Source organism: Pithys albifrons, chromosome 11, assembly GCF_047495875.1.
Source record: "Pithys albifrons albifrons isolate INPA30051 chromosome 11, PitAlb_v1, whole genome shotgun sequence".
NCBI lineage: Eukaryota > Metazoa > Chordata > Aves > Passeriformes > Thamnophilidae > Pithys > Pithys albifrons.
In genome coordinates this window covers 4,791,660-4,814,432 of record NC_092468.1, presented here as the reverse complement: position 1 = coordinate 4,814,432, position 22,773 = coordinate 4,791,660, and the positions used below count along the sequence as shown (strand labels likewise).

At 47.5% G+C, this 22,773-nt stretch overlaps 1 protein-coding gene across 1 annotated transcript in view; it reads left to right on the top strand.

The window, feature by feature from the left end:
• ARHGEF4 (Rho guanine nucleotide exchange factor 4) overlaps nt 1–16,340 on the top strand; it is a 100,303-nt gene extending 83,963 nt beyond the window's left edge. The window contains 10 exon segments of the mRNA XM_071567023.1: nt 4,227–4,406; nt 7,042–7,224; nt 8,187–8,366; nt 8,910–9,142; nt 10,425–10,554; nt 11,397–11,528; nt 12,529–12,772; nt 13,485–13,562; nt 14,755–14,852; nt 14,855–16,340. Of these exon segments, the coding sequence (XP_071423124.1) occupies nt 4,227–4,406; nt 7,042–7,224; nt 8,187–8,366; nt 8,910–9,142; nt 10,425–10,554; nt 11,397–11,528; nt 12,529–12,772; nt 13,485–13,562; nt 14,755–14,852; nt 14,855–15,082 (1,686 nt within the window). The 3' untranslated portion in view covers nt 15,083–16,340.
• The last annotated feature ends 6,433 nt before the right edge of the window (nt 16,341–22,773 follow it).

Below are 22,773 nucleotides of genomic sequence, written 5' to 3'. Positions count from 1 at the left end.
TGGCAGCCTCTGTGCAGACATTGCGTGGAGGGGAAATGCCTCAATCCTGCCCTTCCATCTGCCTGTGGCAGAACCTGGCCCAGCACCTCCACCAGCCCCTGCCCTCAGCACAGGTCTGTTTGTGAGGAGCAGGAGGCTGGGGCTGCACAGGCAGTGGGGAAAGCAGCTGGGAATGCACAGAATTCCAGGGCACTGGCAGAGCTGCCATCGATTTTCAAACCGTTGGTGATGCCTTTGAGTTGCAAATTCTGTTGTCTGCAAACTTAAATGTTATAAATAAAGAAAAAGAGCTGATTTCTGTTTATTTCCCCCCCTGCCAGGTGCAGGAGCTAAAGCAGCTGTGGGGTGGCTGGTCTGCATTCTTCATCTTCTAATGTTCCTCTTCTAGACACTGGTTTGGGGCTCTTCAAGAACATGTACTGAGTTGTCCTTGATGTTACGAAGCCAGAACATAAATATTGTTTCATATGGAAATTAATAATTGCCTTTCAAACCTTGCTTTAATTGCAAAGATCAAAACCTGTGGTGAGTGGTGCTGAGGAGCTTGGCAGTGGTGAGCATTCCCTGGAATACGTGCTCCTCTGGAAGCTAGGCAGCTCTTGCAGTATGGCTGGTTGATTGTGCCATACTAACACATTTTGCAGAAAATCTTTTATCTGCTGATGTTTTATCCTTCCTAGGACAGGGAGAGTCCCAACCCTTTTCCCTCAGTAGCAGCACGACCCTGGGAGAGGGAGCTGCTACAGGCTCTGTCCAGCTGGAAAATAATAGTACAAGGTACAGCCTGGATTGGGGGCTGACAGAAACATGAGCTCTGCTCACGTCTGGGCTGCTCTGCCCATCCCCACGTGCAGGCACAGACAGGAGCAGGGCAGGGAGGGACCAGGCAGAGCCTGTCACCCTGAACACGTGGAGATGTGTCAAGTGCTGCTGTGCTAAATTAACTGAGACAGTCCCAGGCACAGATGAAATATTTTTTTGCTCTTTATTTCCTGCTTTGTTCCACGTGGACCATTCCTCCCTGAAAACATGGTGTTTGGTGTCAGTTAAACAAATCCTGGCCTGTATTACAGGTGTATTTTATTTACTCCTTTGCACAAGAACTGTCTGACACTATGGTGTCTTACCTGTGCCTCTTCTGCCAGACTGGTGATTGTGTAGTTGTGACTTTCTATATTTTAAAAATCATATCCACAGTATGGCTGTTGTTGAATAGAGAAAATTTAAGACAGTGAGATTAATGTATGGATTAAAATGCCACCTGAGATTCTCCAGTCAGCCCCATGGCTTTCAGGGGCTCTGAGTAGAACCATGTGGCTCTGCTCCTTTTGAGCCGAGCGTATCAGCCCTATATGCTGTTAATGCTACGTCAGGCTTGGTCTCCTGTCTTCTCATCAAGATACCAAGATGTGACAGCTTGGTACTGTGAGGTATTAATGCCTTCACATCATCAGTGCTCTGCCTGTGTGATCACCAAAATGCTAGAGGAAGTCCACTGAGTCTGGTCATGGCCTGGCATGTGTGCCAGCTGCCACATCATACTTGGAGCACTGATCCAGAGTATGATCTAAGCACACAGCAAAGGTATTTTGTCTCAGAAAGAGCCATGTTCTCTATGTGCTGGTCACAGCTTGTATGTTGAAAAGCCTGGTGAATGCCCCTTTCCCAAAGGTTTATTGGCTGATGCCCATTTCTTGAGCAACAGCCACCCCTTACCCATGGGGATGTGTAACTCAGCATGGCATGGCAGCAGCTGCAGCAGGGCCTGGTGGTAGGGCTTACCTAAGTGCAGGTGACTGCCCAGCACTCTGTATTTAATCAGCTCCCTCCATAGGGGTGGCCAAGTGCTGTCACTGCCCTTCCTGCCCCGGGGGAGCCGGGCTCAGCCTGGGGTCAGCACAGGCCCTGCTCACTGCAGCTGGACTCTAAAGCAAATGGATGGGCTGGACAGGCAGATTCTTCAAGCAGCAGCAGAGCTCTTTTCTGGGGGTAGCCAACACCCACTGTCACCCACAGCCCAGCTGCTGCTCTGGAGCTGAACTCTGATAGCCCAGTTTGGAAAAATACACACTTTTACATCTACAGTCTTCTCTACTCTAGTTATTATGGCTTTATGTTAAAAAGCTAAAACCTTGAAATTACTGAGGGTGCACTGAGTCCCTTCATCCAGATCATGGATAAATATATTCATAAAATCACAGAATATCCTGAGTTGGAAGGGATCTGCAGGGATCATTGAGTCCAACTCCTGGCCCTGCACAAGACTATCCTCAAGAGGCTCATCCTGTGCCTGAGATCATTGTCCAAACTCTTCTTGAGCTCTGTCAGCCTTGATGCTGTGCCCACTGCCCTGGGGAGCCTGTTCAGTGCTTGATCACCCTCTGGAGGAAGAACCTTTTTCTAATATCCAGCTTAAACCTCCCCTGACACAACTTTAGGCAGTTCCCTCAGTCCTGCCCCTCTTGAGACAGCAGGAATACTCACAAGCTCTTGACTGTCAAACACTCCCTCACATACAGGGCTCCTGCCCCACCTCTCCTGCCATGCCTGTCCCTTCTGAAGGATTTATGGCCATCCACAGCAGCACTCCAGTTGTGAGTCATACCACCAGGGATCTGTGATGGCAGCTGTATCCCAGTTTTCCTGCTACACAATGTCTTCCAGCTCCTCCGGTTTGTTGCCCATTCTGTGTGCCTTGGTGTAGACGTGCTTCAGTTGGACTGATCCCGACACATTTTTGTGGGGAGAAGCTCTAAGTTTTAACATGACCACTCTCAGGCACTTCTGTTGTTTCTAACACATGAATAACCCCCGTGTTTTTGCTGCCACGTGGACCTCCATCCTCTGCCTCCACAGAGAAATACATGATGTCACTCCACTGTGCCCCATTTAGCTCTAGCTATACACTGGCTGTGTAGATAAGTGGGAACCTCTCACCCTCTCCTTCCCCATCATCCCGTTATTTTAGTCAAAATAGAAAGACTGCATTAAGCTGTTTCTGGTTCAGTGCAGGGCCATTGGCCATCCAAAGGCAGACTGCATTTGAATTTTCTTTCAAATGCCTCGTTAACTCTCTTCTGATTTACTCAGTGCACGATTATCCTGACGCTCTTTTACAACGTGCATCTCTCTCTCTCTCCTTTGTGGACAGCCACAACCAGTAACCCAGAGCAGCAGATAACTATGGGTGACTGAGCAGCCCAAGGTGTGTGGATGGCCCGTGCTTTATGAGCTGTGGTGACACTGCTTGGTGCTGGGAGATAGACCAGAGACATTGGGGGTTGTACAGCTTTCCTCTTTCTCCCTTGTGCCTCATGGACTGTCTTCCTCCTATTCATCATTGCACCATTTTTCTGGATTAAAAAAGGGCTTTTCTGCCACTTCTTAGTGGCCAAAACCTTTTAGCAGGAACTCCAGTGTATACTCTGCCTTCTCAGGGAAATCCTTGGTGTTCAGTCAGTCTCAGGCCCCAAGAAGTCTGTACATCAGGTCAGTCTCCTGACACACAGGCACTCCTGCTGTAGTGGCCAGCATGACCAGCCCACAAATGCAGCACTGTACCTTGGCTACACCAGAGCTGAGGTGTGAATGGCCTCAGACACAGCTAATAGCCGTGTGGGGGTTGGTTTTGGTTTGGTTTTGTTTAGTGTTTGGGGTCCTGTTTTTCCTGGAGTGGGGCATGTAGTAAATAAATAACTGTTATTCCTCAGTATAATTGCTTATACTCTCCAGGAGACATATTTTAAACACCTTCACTGCTAAGTTTACCACCTGAAAGACTTCAGGCTCTATCCATCCTGGAGTAGCTCTGAGGCCTCAGAATGCTTTCTGCTCTGAAGTGTGTCTCTAAATATTGGTGCTCAGGGTTTTATTCCAAGGCTTTCAAAATCAGAGCTGCACTGGCAGCACCAGGGCATCCTTCCACAAACAAGGTACCACTGAGCCTCATTTGCTGGTTGAGGCAAAGTCACCTGTATGAAATTCCAGAGCATCAAATTTATGTTTTTTATGGTTATGTTTTTACTGTGTCCAAGTGATTCTGAACAAATGCTGTTGAGAATGGGGTCAGCCAAAGCAACTGCCAGACAAGCCTCAACTCCTTTTCACGTTGCTCTTGGGGAGTGCACAGTTACCAGCAGGTGGCTGATGGTGCCAGAGCTGCAGCCACTGGGCACACGGTGCTGCTTTCCTGCAGGGCCTGATGGTTTGACTTGCTGTGCCCACAGCTCATCAGCGATGGCAGCGTGGTGTATGCAGAGGCCCTCTGGGACCACGTCACCATGGACGACCAGGAGCTGGGATTCAAGGCCGGCGACGTCATTGAAGTGATGGATGCCACCAACAAGGAGTGGTGGTGGGGCAGGATCCTGGACAGTGAGGGCTGGTTTCCAGCCAGCTTTGTTCGGGTAAGAGCTTCATCTCTCTTTGTGTCTCTCCATTAGCATCAAAGTCTTTTTTGTTTTTCTCCATGTTTAATGTTGTGTGGTGACACCTCAGCACTTTCACTGCTAGAGACAGTTGCTTCAACATGTTATTGTTCCTCTACACGTGGCCACTTTGTGCCCTCTTGGCTGAGCTGCCTCCAGTGTGTAACTCCCTTAGCATAAGTAACTCGGGGCAAGGGTGGTTCAGCTGCAGACTGGAGCTAAGCTGAGCTGTGCCAGCTGGGGAGCTGCCCTGTGGGTTGGCTGCAGCCTGGGCTCCTGCTTACCCGTTTGTATATTGCTTAGTTTGTGCCCAAGCACGTGGCATTCCCTGCCACGAGTGAGCAACACTCTCCTAAAGGAATCCCAGATGCAGCTGGCAGAGGTCTTCAGTGCAGTGTCCACTCAGACAGCGTGGATGAGCATGGCACCAAATTCAGCTTTCTCCAGCTGGTGCTGGGGCCAATGCAATGCCACATTTGTAGACACCTGACACACATGCACCTGCTCTCAGCCCATCAGGCTGTCACACAGCACTGTATTCCAGGCACTTAAACATGGAGAAGAAACCACAAAAAATGTCTTGGAGGTCATGTGAGACGACTGATATGGGGCAATATGAGGCATTCAGAGCTTTGGGGTCAAGGCTCTCCCTTGGTGCCAGCTACAAAGGCCACGCAGCCATAGCTGTGCAGCCCAGAGCAGGCAGTCCCAGCTGCACACGGCAGGGTTAATTTCCAGCACAGCTTCTGAAACACATCTGAACTCTAAGGGCAACTGGGGGGGAACCAGGGGTGTGGTAACTGCTGTGCCACCCTTCCCTGCTGTGAGGAGAAAGGCTTTTATTCCCTTCTCCGGGCTGTGACTGTGGGTGTGGGTGCCTGTGCCTGACCGCCTTCACCACCCCAGGGCAGCTCCTCAGTACGGCAAAGGCAATGAGTGCTTAAGGGCAGAGATTCGCAGCCCTTTAGCTCTTTATCCAGGTCACTTGAGATCACAAGTGACCCAAAACCAGGTGAAGCGTGAAAGGAGGTGACACGAGGTGATCTGGTGTCCTTGGAGAAGTAGGGCAGATAGTGCTATAAAAGTTTTGAAGTGCTTTGTTATAGGTTGCAGGAGATGGTGTCAGCTGGATAATTATTACAAATGGTGAAATGCTTTTTGCAATTACCAGGACCACTCTCAGCACTGGTGGGGACAGCACTGGTTTGTTGGGTTGGTTTTTTTTTTTGTTGTTTTGGTTTGTTTGTTTTTTTCCCCCAGTCAAAACACGGGTCTTTTTTTAACTTTTACTGATAAATTGAATCGTCCTGGCTGGCAAAGCCTGCGATGATATCCTCGGGGAAAGGGGACTAGTACCAGCCGTTAGGGATGCAGAGTAACAAATTCTTTGTAATTACAACACTTATTCAAGCATCAGGGCGTAGATTTCCTGCTAATTAGCGCTGGGTCTCAAACTCCGTGCAGGGAGGGCTGGTCTGTCCGGGGGTTTGGGTCAGTCTGCAGCTCTCTCAGTTACTCCACACAAGTTTCAGGCCAAGGGCTCAGTTTAAGACTTTCCACGTTGTTCTGCTCACAATGAAGGGAAACCGGGATTGCTCACCTTGAGAGCTTCAACAGCTGTAAAGAGTGAGTAAATAATCTGTGCCTATGTTGACAAGGGAGGGGGTGTGAACTGTTTTTTTATGCAGATGTATTTGTATGGAGTGGTAAGTAATTGTGTGTAGAAGAAGCTACATTAAAAGTTTAAGGCAATTTTGTGTCATTGTACTAAAAATTCCAATAGTTATGCGTGTTTCTACTTCATATCTCAGGTATCTCTGTGCTGAGATTGATCATTTGAGTCACGTACAAAATATTCCCGGGGGCACTTTGAGAGCTACAAGAGCGCTGCAAACGAGAAAGCTCCCGAGTGAACTGCAGCAATATTTGCCTGCTTTAACTCGGGCCCTTTGCGGTTGACTAAACAGGCTGTGTGGCTGCAGTGCTGTTGCTCTGCCCGTGCTGTGCTGCCATCTGATGGGCACCGGGAAGGGACCCTGAGTCCCACAGCCCTGCAGTGGAGTGCCGGTCCTTGCCACAATGTGTGCCCACCGGCAGCTTTATCTGCTTTTATATTTTATATGAACAGCGAACTCTCTTTAAATACTCCTGGGGCAGCAGAGACTGAGACGCGATCTGTTATTGGTAGTATGAGAACGATAAACTAGATCAAACCCCAGCCATTTACTAGTTTCCCTCTCCCTCCCTAAGTACTCCCTCGTATATCTAAGAAATATCACTTTATAAACTATTTTTGTCCTGATTTTTTATGTATTCTTCCTGGAAGACTACATATAATTCCCGTGACTTCTGTCCACGAGTGATGATTGTTTAAAACCACCCAAATCACCCAGTGGGAGCAGCTGCCATGTGGATTGAAAGTGCCCTCCCCAAAGGGACTATCTGGCCTTAGTTTTCCCAGGGGGAAAATATCCCTACAGGCAATATGCAGGTGCAGCCTCTTCACACCTAATGCAGAGCCAGCCTTGTCTGCCATTCAGCCGGCTGTCCCAAACTCCTTGGATGAGCTGTGTTTCGAACCACAAACAGGGAACATCTTGTGTGTCTGTCACAGCTGCGAGTGAACCAGGATGAGCCCATGGAGGATTATCCCCTGAAGGTGGAGGGGGGCAAAGAGGACGATTCCCGCCGCTTCGGGATGGGCCAGTCCACCAAAGACCAAATGAGGACCAACGTCATCAACGAGATCATAAGCACAGAGAGAGACTACATCAAACACCTGAAGGACATTTGTGAGGTAACAGAATAAAGGGGGAAGTGGCTGTACGAGCTTGTCTGAAGGGTAACGGGCTAAGTCCCACTCTTGCCCAGAATGGGACCCTAAGCAGATAACTTTCCTGAAAATGAGATTGTATTTCCCTCAGAGCCTGCTCTGCTGGATGGCATTACATGCTTAGAAAACAGAAGACAATTCATTACAGCAATATCCCAAATGCCTCTGCATTTGGAGCACTCACTTGTGCTCTGATTAGATGGAATTAATTGAATTTCCCAAGCCAGAGAAAAGTAAATATCCAGCTTTGCTGTCCTCTCTAATATATGTTCTGAGGTAATAAAATCAGCAACTCCAGCCTTCAGGCAAGTCGTGCTCAGATCAAAACAACTGGGGGGTGCTCAGCTAATTGGGGCCTTCACTTGCAAATAATGCTGAGTATTGTGACACCACTCCTAAGAGAGATGCACTGATCCCAGTGAAGGTAATTGGTGGGAGTTCTGCAGACACACAGTACTTCACTGAAATGGTACAAAAGTGTAGTGGCTCCCAGGAGAGCAGCTGGGGCAAAGCAGCACCCACATACCAACAACCCTCTCCTCTGCAGGGTCCCCCATATGCACTCCTCCTCCCCTGAGTCACCCAGGCATTTTCCAACACGAACATCCAAACCAGATCCACAACTGGATTTAATTAGCCAGAATCTATCAGTGGGTCGGTGCAGTGGTCAGAACACCTCATAGCCTGCAGACACATAAAGGTCTTTCTAACACAAGAGAAAGCAGCTCTGTGACTCCTTCCTCCAGGGCAGTGATGTGTCTATGGCTTGGCTTTTGTTTCTACCATGTTTGGAGAGACATCAGAGGAAATAATGGCCTGTGCAGGAACCTGGTGTACACCTGACTGCAGTCCATGGGGCTTTCTGTTGGTGACCAAAGGCCCCAGAGCAGATGCCCAGGAAGGTTTCCAATTTGGTTTCCCCCTAGGGTTACATTAAGCAGTGCCGGAAGAGAGCTGACATGTTTACAGAAGAACAGCTGAAGACAATCTTTGGGAATATTGAGGACATCTACAGGTGCCAGAAGAAATTTGTTAAAGCACTAGAGAAGAAATTTAACAAAGACCACCCACACTTGAGTGAGGTTGGCTCATGCTTCTTGGAATATGTAAGTAAATTTGACTTCATGGGAAAGGGGTCACTGAGCATGGATTAAGCCAGAGGATTTACATATTGATCTGTCAGAACTGAAACTTTCTTTAAAAATACCCACCCAACCAAACTAAATGCCACACCACCCCCCTCTGCCCACTGAACCACTCCCCCTACTTCCAACTAAACATCCTGTAGCTCTTGTGGCTGTGGAAAGAACATTTTCCAAGCACCCCAGCTTCTGATTACTACGCTCCCTGCCAGACCTTGGTACTTCAGGGAAAAATGCAGGAAGGTTCCAAAATCTCGAGCAGGACCTGAGGATGGTATTTCCAGGTCAGCGCAGGATCAGCAGCAGCTGATCCAGTCATTAAAAGCATTCAGCTGAGAACAGTTGAATAGGAATGACTTGGTCTTTCAGATAAGTGCAGGTGTTTTAACCTGCCTCTCCCCAGCTCTGGGTCTCTGGGGAGGATGCAGAAGTAGGACCTACTCAGGGAACACACATAGCAGTCTGAGCCAGGAACGTGGACAGTTACCCCCTCCATTTCCCTTGCAGCAAACAGAGTTTCAGATCTACTCCGAGTACTGCAACAACCACCCCAACGCCTGCATGGAGCTGTCGCGCCTCACCAAGGTGAACAAGTACGTGTACTTCTTCGAGGCCTGCCGGCTGCTGCAGAAGATGATCGACATCTCCCTGGACGGGTTCCTGCTGACCCCTGTGCAGAAGATCTGCAAGTACCCCCTGCAGCTGGCTGAGCTGCTCAAGTACACCAACCCCCAGCACAGGTGGGTCAGGGAGGGGAGGGAAGGAGTCCTGTAAGGAGGGCAGTTACCAACAGCAACCATCTCCACAGTTTGTATGGGTTGCCTTGTAGAAACCAGGAAAAAAGTATTTTTCTGTCAAATACATAATTTTCCATTACAGTAGCACTAGGCTTCCTGTCTCTTACATATCTGGAGTTAAAAGATCCACCTTACAATGGTGCTCTTCTATTTTATTTGACTCACCCGTCCGTGATATCAACACACAGATACTTTGGAGTTACATATTTCTGGTAGTGGTGTTGAAAACTTTGCCTCCAAAAGCACTGGTTGGACATATTCCAAAATGTCCACTTTGCTACAGTTCACCAGTGGGAAGTCCTTACTTGCAGCAGTCAAGCAATGCACACTCAGTGCCCTGTCAGCACCAGCTCCAAAGCCTCCAAATCCATTGCTCACTTTCACAGTGAAGGTCCTGCCTTTGGCTTAAATAACTGTCACTTAATCAAGCATCTGAAATAATCAGCTACAGAAATCAAACATGAAAAATCTGGATTAAAGTGTTATTATTGGTCCATTGTGGCTTGCCTTAATTTCACCTTCCTAATTGCAGCCCTGGCATTTCCCAGAATGGTTTTAAGCATGTCTTGTTAAATCTCTAAGCATGTTGTCTGAAGCTGACCTGGGAGCAGAAAGCTCCTTAATGCAGTGCACAGATGTTTTGAAAGTTGCCTTAGAGCCAGGTTGTGCAGCTCAGCTCCTTCCCAGCCGCTCTGAACTCAGCAGAAGTAGCTGGTGGCAGCAGATGGTGTGTGGGGGAGGGAGGATCAGCTTCTGTCCTACCCTTCCAGATAAGCCATGGGCTCCTATTGGAAATGAACCAAGTTAATGCTGAACTGCCTCACCTCTGCATGACTGATCAGCCCCTGGATGGAAACAGTGGCATGATGAGAATGTCGTATTATACTGTAGAAAGAAAATGAGGCTTGGAAACCTCTGCAGATTCTTCCAACAATTTGCATTTACACCTCTGTGGCTAAATTTGATTAGTTACCCCCTTCCCTTTCCCAAATTTGGCCTGGATTTGTTACAAACCCATAATCTGTGCCTGGAAAGCAGCATAGTCTGAAAAGCTGCCCCCAGAAACAGGTACCTCTGCTCTCCAGCACAGACCAGCTGGGATAGACTGCCAGTGGAACTGCTCTCAGTCCCCAGCTCCAGGCTGTGCAAGGCTGCCCTCCTTGGCAGTGCAGGTGCAATACACACATGCCATTTTGCCGTGCCTGACACCTCTGCCCATCCCTAGGGATTTCAAAGATGTCGAAGCTGCCTTAAATGCCATGAAAAACGTCGCTCGGCTCATCAACGAGAGGAAGCGGCGGCTGGAGAACATCGACAAAATCGCTCAGTGGCAGAGTTCCATAGAGGACTGGGAGGTGAGAGACTTCCCTTCTCCAGGAATCCACTGCTCCCTGCTGATTCTCTTCTGCGCTTCCAACAGCTTCTGCCTGTAGTGAGATCTTACTCTCCAGCTCTACCTCAGTTCTCTGCCCCTCCATGTGATTTTTATTTTGTTATTTAAACAGATGTGATATTTTAATACAGCTGAACAGGTCTAGCACATAACCCAGCTGGACCAGCTGCCTTGGCATGTTCCCTGGGATTTTTGCTTTTTTTTTAATGAAATTAGCATGTAGGTGAAGTTCTGTTATTTTTCCCTTGCCCCCTATTTTATCTTGAGTGCTTTCAAACTCTCAAGAAGAGAATTGTCCCTTATTGCTTAATAGGCCAAATTATTGTTGCAGAAAGGCAAGCTCTGATATAGTGACAGAGGAAGCCAAGGTTCCCTGTAGACTCATTAAAAAAATTGCTAAATAAAAGAACCAAAAGACTTATTTTCTAAATCCTAGGTTCAATAAGACCACACTGGCCAAAGATGTCAGGCTAAATTCTCAGCTCTCTGCTTATTTGCCTCCTTTATGTGTGGGCTGGGGCAGCTTCCTTGAGCAGACTTCCCAGAAAAGGAGATTTTTTCATTTGACTTGCTATTGTTCTTATCAAATTCAGTTCTCATTCCCTGGGTGCCAAAGGCACAGTGTCCCCTGATGTGACAAGGACTTTCCTCCAGGACAGAGAATCCCTCTCCTTCTGAGAAGACTTTTGTCAGCAGGAACTCCGGTCCCTCAGCCAAGCTGAGGTGCTCCAATGAGCCTGGAGGCTTGTTTCTTGCCCCGTTTTCAGATGGCTGAGGCCAACCTGTTCTTTGTGCTGTTCCCAGGGTGAAGATGTCCTGGTCAGAAGCTCAGAACTCATCTATTCTGGGGAATTAGCCAAAATCTCCCACCCTCAAGCCAAGAGCCAACAGAGGATGTTCTTCCTCTTCGATCACCAGCTTGTGTGCTGCAAGAAGGTAACCCCCCCAGCCAGGCACCAGTGCTGGCTCCCACAGTGCTGAGGAATTGAAGTGAGCTCCCTCTCCACCCCTTTGTGTGCTTAACACTTACTGGCATCATGTGCTCCTGGCCCCAGGACCTCTCTGTGCATTCACTGCGGTCTTTTCCCTTTGTCTTGGGGTGTTCTCTGCCCCTGAGCACAGCAAAGAGCTACTGGCCTAATTCCCATACCAAAAGAGGAAAGCACTGCACTTCTTCTAGGGTTAGTGTAGGGGGCATTTGATACAACTCAAGTATGAGCATTTTCACACATTTTCTTTTAAATACCTTCTTTTTCAACTGTGCTGTTACTTGAGATCAGTCTGAGAAGCTAAGCTGCAGGTACCTGCAGCTTTGATGAAGAGCTGCAGGCCCTGGCAGTCAGTAAGATCATTAACATCACATGTAAAGTCTGTATGAACAGCCCATGCTATTTTTCATAATCTGAGTGATAAATGTTTCTTCTTTGAGACAATGAAAGGCATTTTCCTCTGGAGTTTCAAAACTGAATGTGCCAATTATTTTTTGCACATTCCACAGCGTGCAGGTAACTCCAGGTAACTTAGGCATGCAAATCACTGTTTTCAAAGTTACTTTTCATTGTCAACACAAAAAACAAGAGCTAATTCAGATGTTTTTTTGCTTTTTAACTGGACCTGAAGGATTCAAATAGTGTTTTCTGTCAGAGGACAGAAATGAGGGATTTGGGATAACGTGTAATACTCAAGCTTGCTTCTCATTCAGATCTTCAGAGCAGCTGATGCCCCCTAAGAGCAGATGCCAGCCTGTCCTGGCCCCATGGGCTCTGACTGCCAACAGCGCCCACAGCAGCTCAGCAATTCCACAGATTCAAATCCAACATTTGGGTTTATTTTAATAGACTTTAATTACTCCCAGGAAGATTAAATGCTCCATCACATCAAAGGAAGTGAATGTTTAGGGCAGGAAACATCACCTCTGTTGTGATGCCTCTTGCAGGACCTTCTCCGCCGGGACATCCTGTATTACAAGACTCGGATCAACATGGATGACATGGAAATACTGGATGTAGAAGATGGGAAGGACAAGGACTTCAATATCAGTGTGAAAAATGCATTTAAGCTGCACTGCCGAGACACTGAGGAAGTGCATTTATTCTGTGCAAAAAAGCCTGAGCAGAAACAGCGCTGGCTGAAGGCGTTTGAGAATGAGAGGAGGCAGGTGCAGCTGGACCAGGAGACAGGTATGGAAGGAGTGATGCTGGGAGGCAGTGGGTTTGGGGTTTGTTGTTTTGCCTTTTTTTTTTTTCCCTCTTGTTATGGGTTCACAAGACACCTCTATTTTAACCCACAACCTAAACCCTAGGAGGGAAAGAGTGGGGAAGACAGTCCATGCTCCAGTCCAGCTCTGGGCTGCTGAATTGCACGTTCTGAATGAATCTGTGCAATTAAAAAACTGCAAATCACCATGAGCCGACACTGCAGTGTGTCCTCAGGGAGGCTGGTGTGTTTTTAATGACTTCAGGCAGGGCTGAGGAAATAGTCAATTCACTACATACAACCTCTAGTCTTCTGCAATACAGTCTGAGTGCCCAGCTTGGAGGTATCTGTACAGAACAGGTTCAGTAAAGAGTTCTCACTGTACAAGAGGGTTTGTGTTGTTTTGTCCAAATCCTGCTTAATTTGCACCAGTGTGATAGTAAGATTTCAGTCACAACTGGTCTGGACTGGCTTCTTCACCCAGCAAGTGGGGAGTGAAGGGCAGGCAGCAAACCTTGCACAAGAGGCGGGGAAAGCTGTGCAGTGCAGGCCTGGGGGAGGACAATGCCCCTGCCAGTCTTGGCAGGCATTGTGCCCTCTCACCTCAGGCATTCGCCTCCCCCTGTGTTTCCCTTGCTGTCTTCCCCTGAGATAGCAAACAAGGACCTGCTGCTGACAAACTGTTTTATCTTCCAGGTTTTTCAATCACTGAGGTGCAGAAAAAGCAGGCCATGCTGAATGCCAGCAAGCAGCACCACGCTGGGAAACCCAAGGGTGAGTCACATCTGAACACAGGAATGCTGTGAGAGTGGGGGCTGGCCCGGTGTTTACTACATGGGAAGAGTTTCAATGAAGTGGCATTAACAAGCTCTAGAGAAGGCCAGATGGTGAGCTCTGATGTGACAATCTGCACTACAGTTCCTGGTAGATTCAGATGGCTGGAGTCAGGAAACTGTTCCTAACTGCAGGAGAGCTGCTTTGCACATAATTGCTGAGCTCTGTGCCAGAAACCATCAGCCTTGATCAGTGCACAGCCTGGCACAGGCTCTCCCAAGAGTGTGGCAAAAAGGAAGCTTTGTAGCCCACCCCATGATGCACAGAGGGGCATAAAGGTGACGGCAGCAGGGGCTGTTCCTGCCTGGGGAAGATGCTCTGAAACCTGCAATGTGGGCAGAGTGCCAGGGGTAGGTACCACGTTCAAACACAGCTGTTTGTGCAACCTGTCAGAGACAAGGACAATTTAGCAGCAGCCAGGGGAGTGTGAACTCAAGCAACAATCAGGAAGCTTCCTATGCCCATAGTTGGCTGAAGAGAGCCCTGGGGTGCCACCTTCCCCTTCTCTCTGTTCAGAGGAAGAAGTGTCACTTGCTTTCCTCTGGACACAGAGGAAACCACTTCCCCTTGGTGGTACCAGCCAGCACTGGTAAATCCCAGCCACGTCTCCAGTAAAAAAGCTTGGCTAAATGTCAAAATAGGTCAGAAATAAGATTTGGCTGCAAACAGAGGGACCTTTGGAAGGAGGCCAGATCTCTCTAGCGGAGCAAAGCCCTTGGGACAAAGCATTAGAGGCAACCCCACAAGCCAGCCCTGTCCACGGGGCAGGCACTGATCACTCCTACTCAGAAATCCAGCCCAGAACGTTGGAACAGGCAACAGCAGCACTTGCATAGCAGCTGCTTCTTGCAGCACAGCCAAAGGCACCAGTTAAGTTTGTCACCAGTGATGAGCTGGAGCTTTTCAGTCCTGCTGTCATGTTGGCACAACACCTGGCAATTCTGTGGCACAATTCTGGAACTTCCACAGCATCAGCTCTAACTCTAAAAAGCAGTGCTCAAAATAAGGATACCTTAAGGGAAGAGTAACACTAAGACAAACCCAATTCATGGCCCTGCAGCTCTAATGGGGGTGGGGTGGGGGCAGAGAAGGGAGCTGTGCTCAACTAACATTCTTCCCCTCCTCCTCCCAGCTGTCACCAGGCCCTACTATGACTTCCTGATGCGGCAGAAGCACCCCACGCTGCCCACCACGCTGCCCCAGCAGCAGGTCTTCATGCTGGCAGAGCCCAAGCGCAAGCCCTCGAACTTCTGGCAGAACATCAGCAGGCTGACACCCTTCCGGAAATGAGGGCAGCGCCGTGTTTGTGCCTGAACCCCTTCGGAGAAAGCACTTTATCCGTCAGTCCTGGCAGGTGGAGCCCAGGTCCTTCCAATCCTTTGTTTACAGAGGATGGCACATGTGCTCCTGCCTTCCCTATTTATTTTGCAGCCCGACTGACCGCCCTGGCTCTGAGGTGAGAGCTGCGTGTGCATTTGTGCCAGTGCCACGGAGCCAGCCTTGCACAGCGCCCTCGAGGCAGAGCTCCCCCAGGAGCTCACAGGAGGGAGCCTGACACACTTCAGCCGAAGAGGTTTTGCTTGTCAGCTGCACTTGGACTTCCTCCTTCCTGCTGTGCCCACCACTGCTGTCTGGCAGCTGTCAGGGGAGGGCAGTGACCAACCCACTGCCGTGCTCAGAGCAACAGTTCAGAGCCACTGACATGACACTGTCTGTGCAGGGAGAAACCCTTCTGCTCTGCCCACCCCCTGCCCCACGTTTCTCAGAGACATGATCCTCCTCCACATGCCCACCTAACTCAGCCTCTGCAGGCCCTCAGACAGACACAGTGAGTACTGCACTGTGATCTCTCCTCTCCTCTAGTCCAACACCACTGGTGAATAGTATCGTACATTAAACTGTGCCAACCTGCAGCATGAGTCAAGTTCAAGAATCTCTCTAGTGGGTTTGAGTTACATAAGTTAGAGAAAAATGTGCCTAATTAATACCATCCTCAATTCCTTAGATTCTCGTCTCTCCACCATTCTGCCATATTTCCTGGCCAATGAAAATGCTCATTGTTTGTAATGTGTTTATTTATGGTAAAAATCAGAACTGTGTATTTTGTAAGTCTGTAATTGTTCTTGTCAGATGTTGTTAACTTGATGCCTGTTTTGTCTGTTTTTCTTTTTTTTTTAAAAAAGGTCAATATTTGCAAACCCAGCTCCCAGAAGTCAGAGTCTGCTGTTCAACTCTGAAATGTGATTGTTATGCAAACTCCCACAGACCCTTAAATTCAAGGTGTGTTACTGACACTTTTTTAAAAAATGGGAAACCACTTTAAAAAGGCCTAAATTTGGCATAAGGAGCCTCATTTAAGTACCCAAGTTCCAAACTGTGGCCAAAAGCAGTAATTTAATAAACCTTGGTTAGCAAAAGGAAAGATTTGCCTTACCATAGTGAGAGTTAGAAGCCATACTGACTGAATTCCCTCGCTTAGGAGACAGCCCATGACAGTGGAGGGAGGACACCTGCTCCTTCCACCTCGACACTAGTGTGAGTGAGCACTAACTGTCTGCAGAGCTCAGAAATCCAGTGTTTGTTGATGCTGTAGCTGACCAAAGTCTGGTCATCCAGGGATATCTGAATTCAGTAGCATGTACAAAGTCCTTCTTGCACTATATCTTCCCCCCAGACCAGGGGCAACATTTAATTTCATAAAGAAACTTGTAAAAGTGACTCTCAGCCTGTGTTTGTCTCCAGCATGTCTGTGTGAACTTGTTTCTCTTCGAAGTCACTGCAGAGATTCTGCTCTTGCAGCTCCAGCCATTGATGGCTCAGCCACAGAGCCACACCAGGTCAGAGCAGCTACCCTGGGGACACTGGGAACACTCTGCACTGGAGAGGACACATGGCAATGCTTGGGTGGGGCAGGGGGAAAAAACAAACCCAAACAGAAAAAAAACAGTCCAAGAAGCCACTGGGATCAGGCAGCTACATCACTACCAGCATAATGCACTTTGCAACACGGACACACTGAGACACCCAACAGACACACAGCGAGAGGCACTGGCAGGACAGACAGACACACTGACAGACATAGACAAGGGGGAGAGAGATGGTGGCCAAGAGAAACACTGCCAAGCAGACATGCACATGCACACAGAGGTATGGCAGACAGTTGCAGCCAGCACCCCTGAGGAACAGAAAGCAATTGTCACATTTGTGTTTACCCTAAATGTCTGCACCCTCCTTTCCTTATCCATGGCGTGTTTGTTTTGATTGGCCAGGAAGCAAATCTATTGGCGCTGAAATTATCAATTTTTTGAGCTTATCACCAGCTTTGCAGGAAGTTGGGGAGAGGACAGTTCTCCCCAAAACACATGCACACACCCTCTAACCATGACCAGCTGTGAAGATGCATCAGGTTTCACATGATCTTGTCCAGCTGCCATCTGAGTGTGCTCAAGGATGGGGATTGCCCCAAAACCTCTTTGCATCCCTGAATGAAACCTCACTGTTCCCATCATGAAAGAAGTGCTGATATGTATTCTAAAGCACTCCTTGCTGCAACATCTGAACTGTTTTTTAGCCTCTGTGTTGCTTAATACACTCAGCTTTACATGTACATTGAAGTCACTCCACTAGAAATCCTCACCTCTTCCCCAGGGGAAATAGGGTGGCAGTGGCACAGGACCCGCAGTGCAGGAGCTGTGAATGCCCCTGCCGTCCCCCTGCTGAAACACAAGAATTGGCTACTGATAATTAACTGGGTGGCAAGACTCTGAACAGCAGATATGCACAGAGTGGTTTAAATTATCACATCACTTACCAGCTCTTCCAGAACTGATTTCACGTCTGACCGGTGCGCACAAATGACTCACAGAGACGCTTTTCACAGAAGCCTTTTAAAGTGCCAAACCAGACTCCTCTGGCCAGACAGCAGCGATGGCCAGTTAATTATTTCTGGTAGAGAGAAATACATTTTCCACTCAGTTGTCAGTACTCTTCCTAAAAAGTGTCCTCATCTGGGATTCTAGTCTTGTGTGCCGTGTTTGGAGCTAAGACCTGATTCCCTATGCAAGACTGAGATCAGGTGCAAAGCTGATCACACTGGAAGAGGTGGAGTTAAAGCAGCAGCACTGATAAACAGGTAAGGCTCAAACCCACTGTGCTCAACACGCCCACCCCTCTGCCTGCTGCGAAGAGGATTTCAGCACAAACCACCACCCTTTGTTTTCTACTCAGCACTACTTCCCAATTCTCTAACCAGTTGTTTTCGGAACAAACTGTGTAGCACATCATGGGCAATGTCCATTGGTTTTGTGTGTAGACAGTCAAAAACATCTTATCCTCCAAGTTTCTCATTAAGTGGCAAAGTGTATTTGTGTGTGTGAGATGGTGGTAACAGATTAACCAGCCTTGAATTTCCCTGCTCTCCACTCTGACCTCTGGATTTCAAATGGAGTTACATTGTTCTGCCAATCAGGGAGAACACGTGTAGGCCACATGTGTGCACACAGTGAGCAGATTCACAAAGGCAACAGCTAAACTCATGGTAATGGGGTTTCTGGCACATGAACAACACAAGTACAACCTCTGACAAGCTCTCTGAGCTAAAGGGACAACACAATCTTACCAGATCCACAAGAAGGCACCATTTGAAACGTCAAGAAGCAGAGCTGTGAGATGTCAGCACCCACTCCTCTGGAGACAAACCTTCTACATTGGCCAGAAATGCAGATCTTAATGCGAAACAAACTGAAGCTCTTGACGTGAGTCTGAACAGCACCAATCCTTCTGGATTTCAGGGTAAACCCATCCTAACTACTCAGAAAAACTGTTCTGCACTGAGTTACATAAAGTGGACCAGAAGATTTGATTCAGGGGTGTTTTGGGTTTTTTAAAAGATGTTGGTTCCATCTGTTCCCCTCCTTCTGTAGCTATCCATTTAGGAAGCTTCTTGTGCAAACAGCCATGATTCTTAAGGAACTACATCTGCCCAGTTTTCACTGGTCAAGAAAGACACAGAGTTATGTAAAGCATGTGAACCAATCACAAGAATGATTTGCTGAAACTACCAGTAAAGTGAAGAGAACCAGTGGCTGCTGAACGATGCAGTTAATGCTCTGACCGGGAGGGGGCGGGGGGATTCTCTCTTTTGAACTATTAGTTTGAAATAAATGATTCAGACAAGGTGAATAACTGATTCAGACACTGTTCCAAGTTCTGATAGCATCAAAACCAGACCAAACTAAGTCAAAATAATTCAAAATAACAACTAGATAATTTTCTGTTTTGTCCATTCCCTGAAGAACTGTGGGCTGTTGAGTGGTGGGGAGCCCTGTTTGTGTCCAGCCTTGTCCACTGCAGTGATTCCCACCACCCAGGACACTGCTCCACAAAGCCAGCACAGCCAGCCTGTCATGCAGGAACCTGTGATGCACCGACCACCTGCACCTGGGTGTCCCAACAGCTTCCCAAAAACAACAGAAAGCCAGGCCTGCCCACCACCAACAGATGATGGGATAACAGAATCAGAGGCACTTGCCAGTGACAGGCATTCCAAGAGAATCTCAGCTACAGACTGAGAGTGCTACATTTCTTGGGATGCCAGAATGACAGAAATTAGCTTTTCCTTTTTAAGTAAAAAGTCCTTTCACCTTGTGCAATATATGTCAGAATATCAGGCTGTGCTCCTCCAGATTTACTGCAATGGAAGCACATCTTCATTTAAGAGTAGAATTGAACAAACCAGTGCCCAGACTGATATGTAACTATCAGTGTTTTGAACAAGTGCTGTACTGCTCACCACCCAGACTGCTGGAGAACTGTCAGCACCTGTGTGGGACAGCATCCAGCAGGTGCTAAATTCTTATTTTACTGGTTTTACTTCAGCTATTTTAATGCTCCTGTCAGGTTTCACCACGTACCTGCTAAGGAGGGTTATGGCACTGCCAACACCCATTTGGACAGTGAATATAGTAGAGTAGCACAGCAATTCCTAAAGCTTTAAGAAGGGAACTATTCACACCTCATTCAACTGCTGGAGCCTCAGCCTGTACGTGCTGCTACTCATTTTCTACCAAAGTTAGCAGGACTTGCCACTGCCCCTGACATCAGCAGTACCACACTGACACCATCCCAAGTCTCAACCATAATGTCCTGTTCCAGCCAACCTGCAGAAATTCCTTGTCACAGAGCTCCCAGCCTAAGCAAAGCTGTAGGATCAGCTCCTCAGGTAAGTAATGGGTTAAAGAGCTTTCATAATGGATAGAAAAAAAATTGAGGTGTTTTCAGCTGATCTTAACCCACTGAAGGGACAGTGGTGTTCGTTTAGGTTGACTGATCCCCTGCCTTGCACTATCTCCCAAGCAGCAGAGACAAATCAATTCAGCTCGTTTCAGAGTGACCCAGTGCAAGCACAAGAGTCCTGCACTGCCCTGAGTGCTACACAGGATGGGGGGATTGCACACTCCAGAACAGCAGCAACCTGGATTCACCTGCCTTTACACTCACAGCCACACAACTGCAGGCTCAGAAGCCAAAGGGTGCTCCTTTCCAGCCACACAGTGATCTCAGCTTGCCCTGCCTTGGGATTAACACTTCACACCACACTTCATTTCTCCCCATGTCTCTCACATGTTATCCTTAACAAGGTACATTCCTAAAATCCCAGGGCTTTGGCAGTGCTGGCAGTTTAAGGAAAAACACAGGCTGCTTGTTCTTTCTGCTTAACACTCCTGTCATCTTCCTCCCCACAACTCCCCCCTCCTCTCTGCACGTACCGAGCTCCTCTTTTGCACAACTTTGCTACCAAAGCAGCTCCCTGTTTCACAGCCTGTGCAATACCTGTTACTTACCCCCCACCTGTGTATTTTGTGTGACTGCTTACCTATACAGTTGTGAGATGGGAAATAAACAGGCTACCAACCTTAGTCTTGTCTAATTCTGTAATCCTCCCACAAACATTACTGAGCATACAGCATCAACCTTTGTATCTGCCACAATCACATGAACAACATTCTGCTTAGAAGTTCCTGCTATCTTTCCACACCTGCTTCCCCTTTGCTCACAAGCAGCAGCCTGCCCACCCATTGCCTGGGCTTGAGAGTAATTTGTGGCTTTTTTCTTTAGCCTCCAGCAACCTGGAACAATATGCTTGCTATCTACATCACACTATGAAGAAAAACCTTACCCCCAGCTACAGCCACACTGGCACTCAGGCACTGAAACACAGGGGACTGCATTGCAGCTCAGCTGGGAAGTTCACAGGATTACAATTCTTACAAGGCTGACAAAAGCAAAACTGAGGGAAAGTGTGTTCCTCTCCCCCTTTCTGAAGCATCAATTTGTCCATGTATTTTACCTTTCTTGCCAGGAAAAGAAAAAGCTATTATAAACCACTATAAAGTAGATTAACATAGTCCAAAAATGAAGGTCCAGCTGCAGTAATTGAACCTGACAGCTGAGCTGTTCACTGCCAAATTTTCTCTGTCAAGTTTGCGTTGGAAATATCTTTTAATCCACCAGCAAGGACTACAGCTCTGGGTTACCTGTACCCACAAGGCCCAACAGCCTTCCCTCCAGGCCTGCCATTCCTTCTGTGACACACAACACAACTTGCTGTAGCTCCTAAAGACTTCTTGCTGTTGCAAAATTTTTTAATGTTTATTTTAAAGTAGTCACATGGCCCCCATTCTATTCTGGGTAAGTAAGATAGGATAGCTAATAACCTGATGGATACTGAAATAAAATCCAGGAGAGCATTTAGCCTCCCACACACATCAGACCTTTTATCAGCAACACCCTCTATTCCAATACTTTCTATGACTGACATTTCCCACAAAGAAAAATTGCCAGCTAAATAATAATTAGTGCATCACTCGTGATTCCAGGGGAGCTCACCAACAGAACTATTTCTGTTACCTCTTTTACAATGAGACATAGAGTTTAGAATCTAAAGCAAGACGTTACAAACAGCAAACTTTGGTTTTGCCCATAACTAGTTACAGAAAAACTTGAAGCTCAAATCATCTTGCCTTATTTGTGACAATCACTGAGTGGATGGTTTCTTGGAGGAGGCTCTGGCTGTTCTCATGTGTTCAAAGCTGCCCTTAAAATGAGGAAAGTTCTTATCAGGGCATCTAAACTTCTCAGCAAGTAACTAATTCTCCTTGTCAGCAAGAGAGCAGGACAGTAACATGCATTACACTGCCATTGCACTGCCATTGCACGATGAATCTGGGAAGAGGGGGGAAAAAAATCAAACCATTACTGACCCACAGTTTTGGTAGTTCCATGGATACATTTAAAAGAACCATGAAAGAAACTCCATGTACAGATTTAAGAGTTCAGTACACATTCTTCCAAGTGTTGAATACAGCACCCAGTCGTGTTTCACAGCATGACAACAGCTACACCAGAATCCCTCTAGCCCAAGAGTAATCAGCACCATTCTGAAGAACAGTATTTCCCTTTATAGCATCCCAGATTCCAGCAACCCACTGGTTGAGGATTATGAATTTTCACCAGCTCCAGTGCTCTGCAAAGAACACCCCCAAACCTTTCTCCCTGTAACATGAAAGCAATCCAAGGACACCTGACCAGGAATTAGCTTGAGGGAAAGCACATTGCAAAAACTGTTTATGGGATCCCTCGTGCTTGGCTGCAGTTTTAGAAGCTCAGCCACTCACTGACTGAACCACATGCAGCAGTCCCTCAGGGACCACACACTGTTCCTGCACAGCGATGCAGTCACGTTGCACCTTCCTCTGCCACGGGTTGCTTTTCACAGGAATGTCACCAGGTAAGTTATTATTATTTTTGGAGACCCTCAATAAATGAAAGTAGCCAGTTTAAGCAGCATGGTTCTGTTCCCCCAAAATACACATAATTCCATTTTAACATTAGTGCCTTACGACCACCCACACACTAAAGAAATAGGATAATTACCCACACCTCACACCTACTCGATTCTTTTCCTTCTGGGGAGCACTCGAAACACTGATTTATAACAGCCTTCTGCTCAGGGCCTGTCACCTCTTCAATCAAACAGCACGGATTTGGCATCAAGCAAAAGCTGAAGTATTGTCAAATTTTACATCTGTTCCATTTCCTTTGTTTTAAACTGTAAAATAAAGCGAGAAACAGTCAAACCCCGGCAAATGCC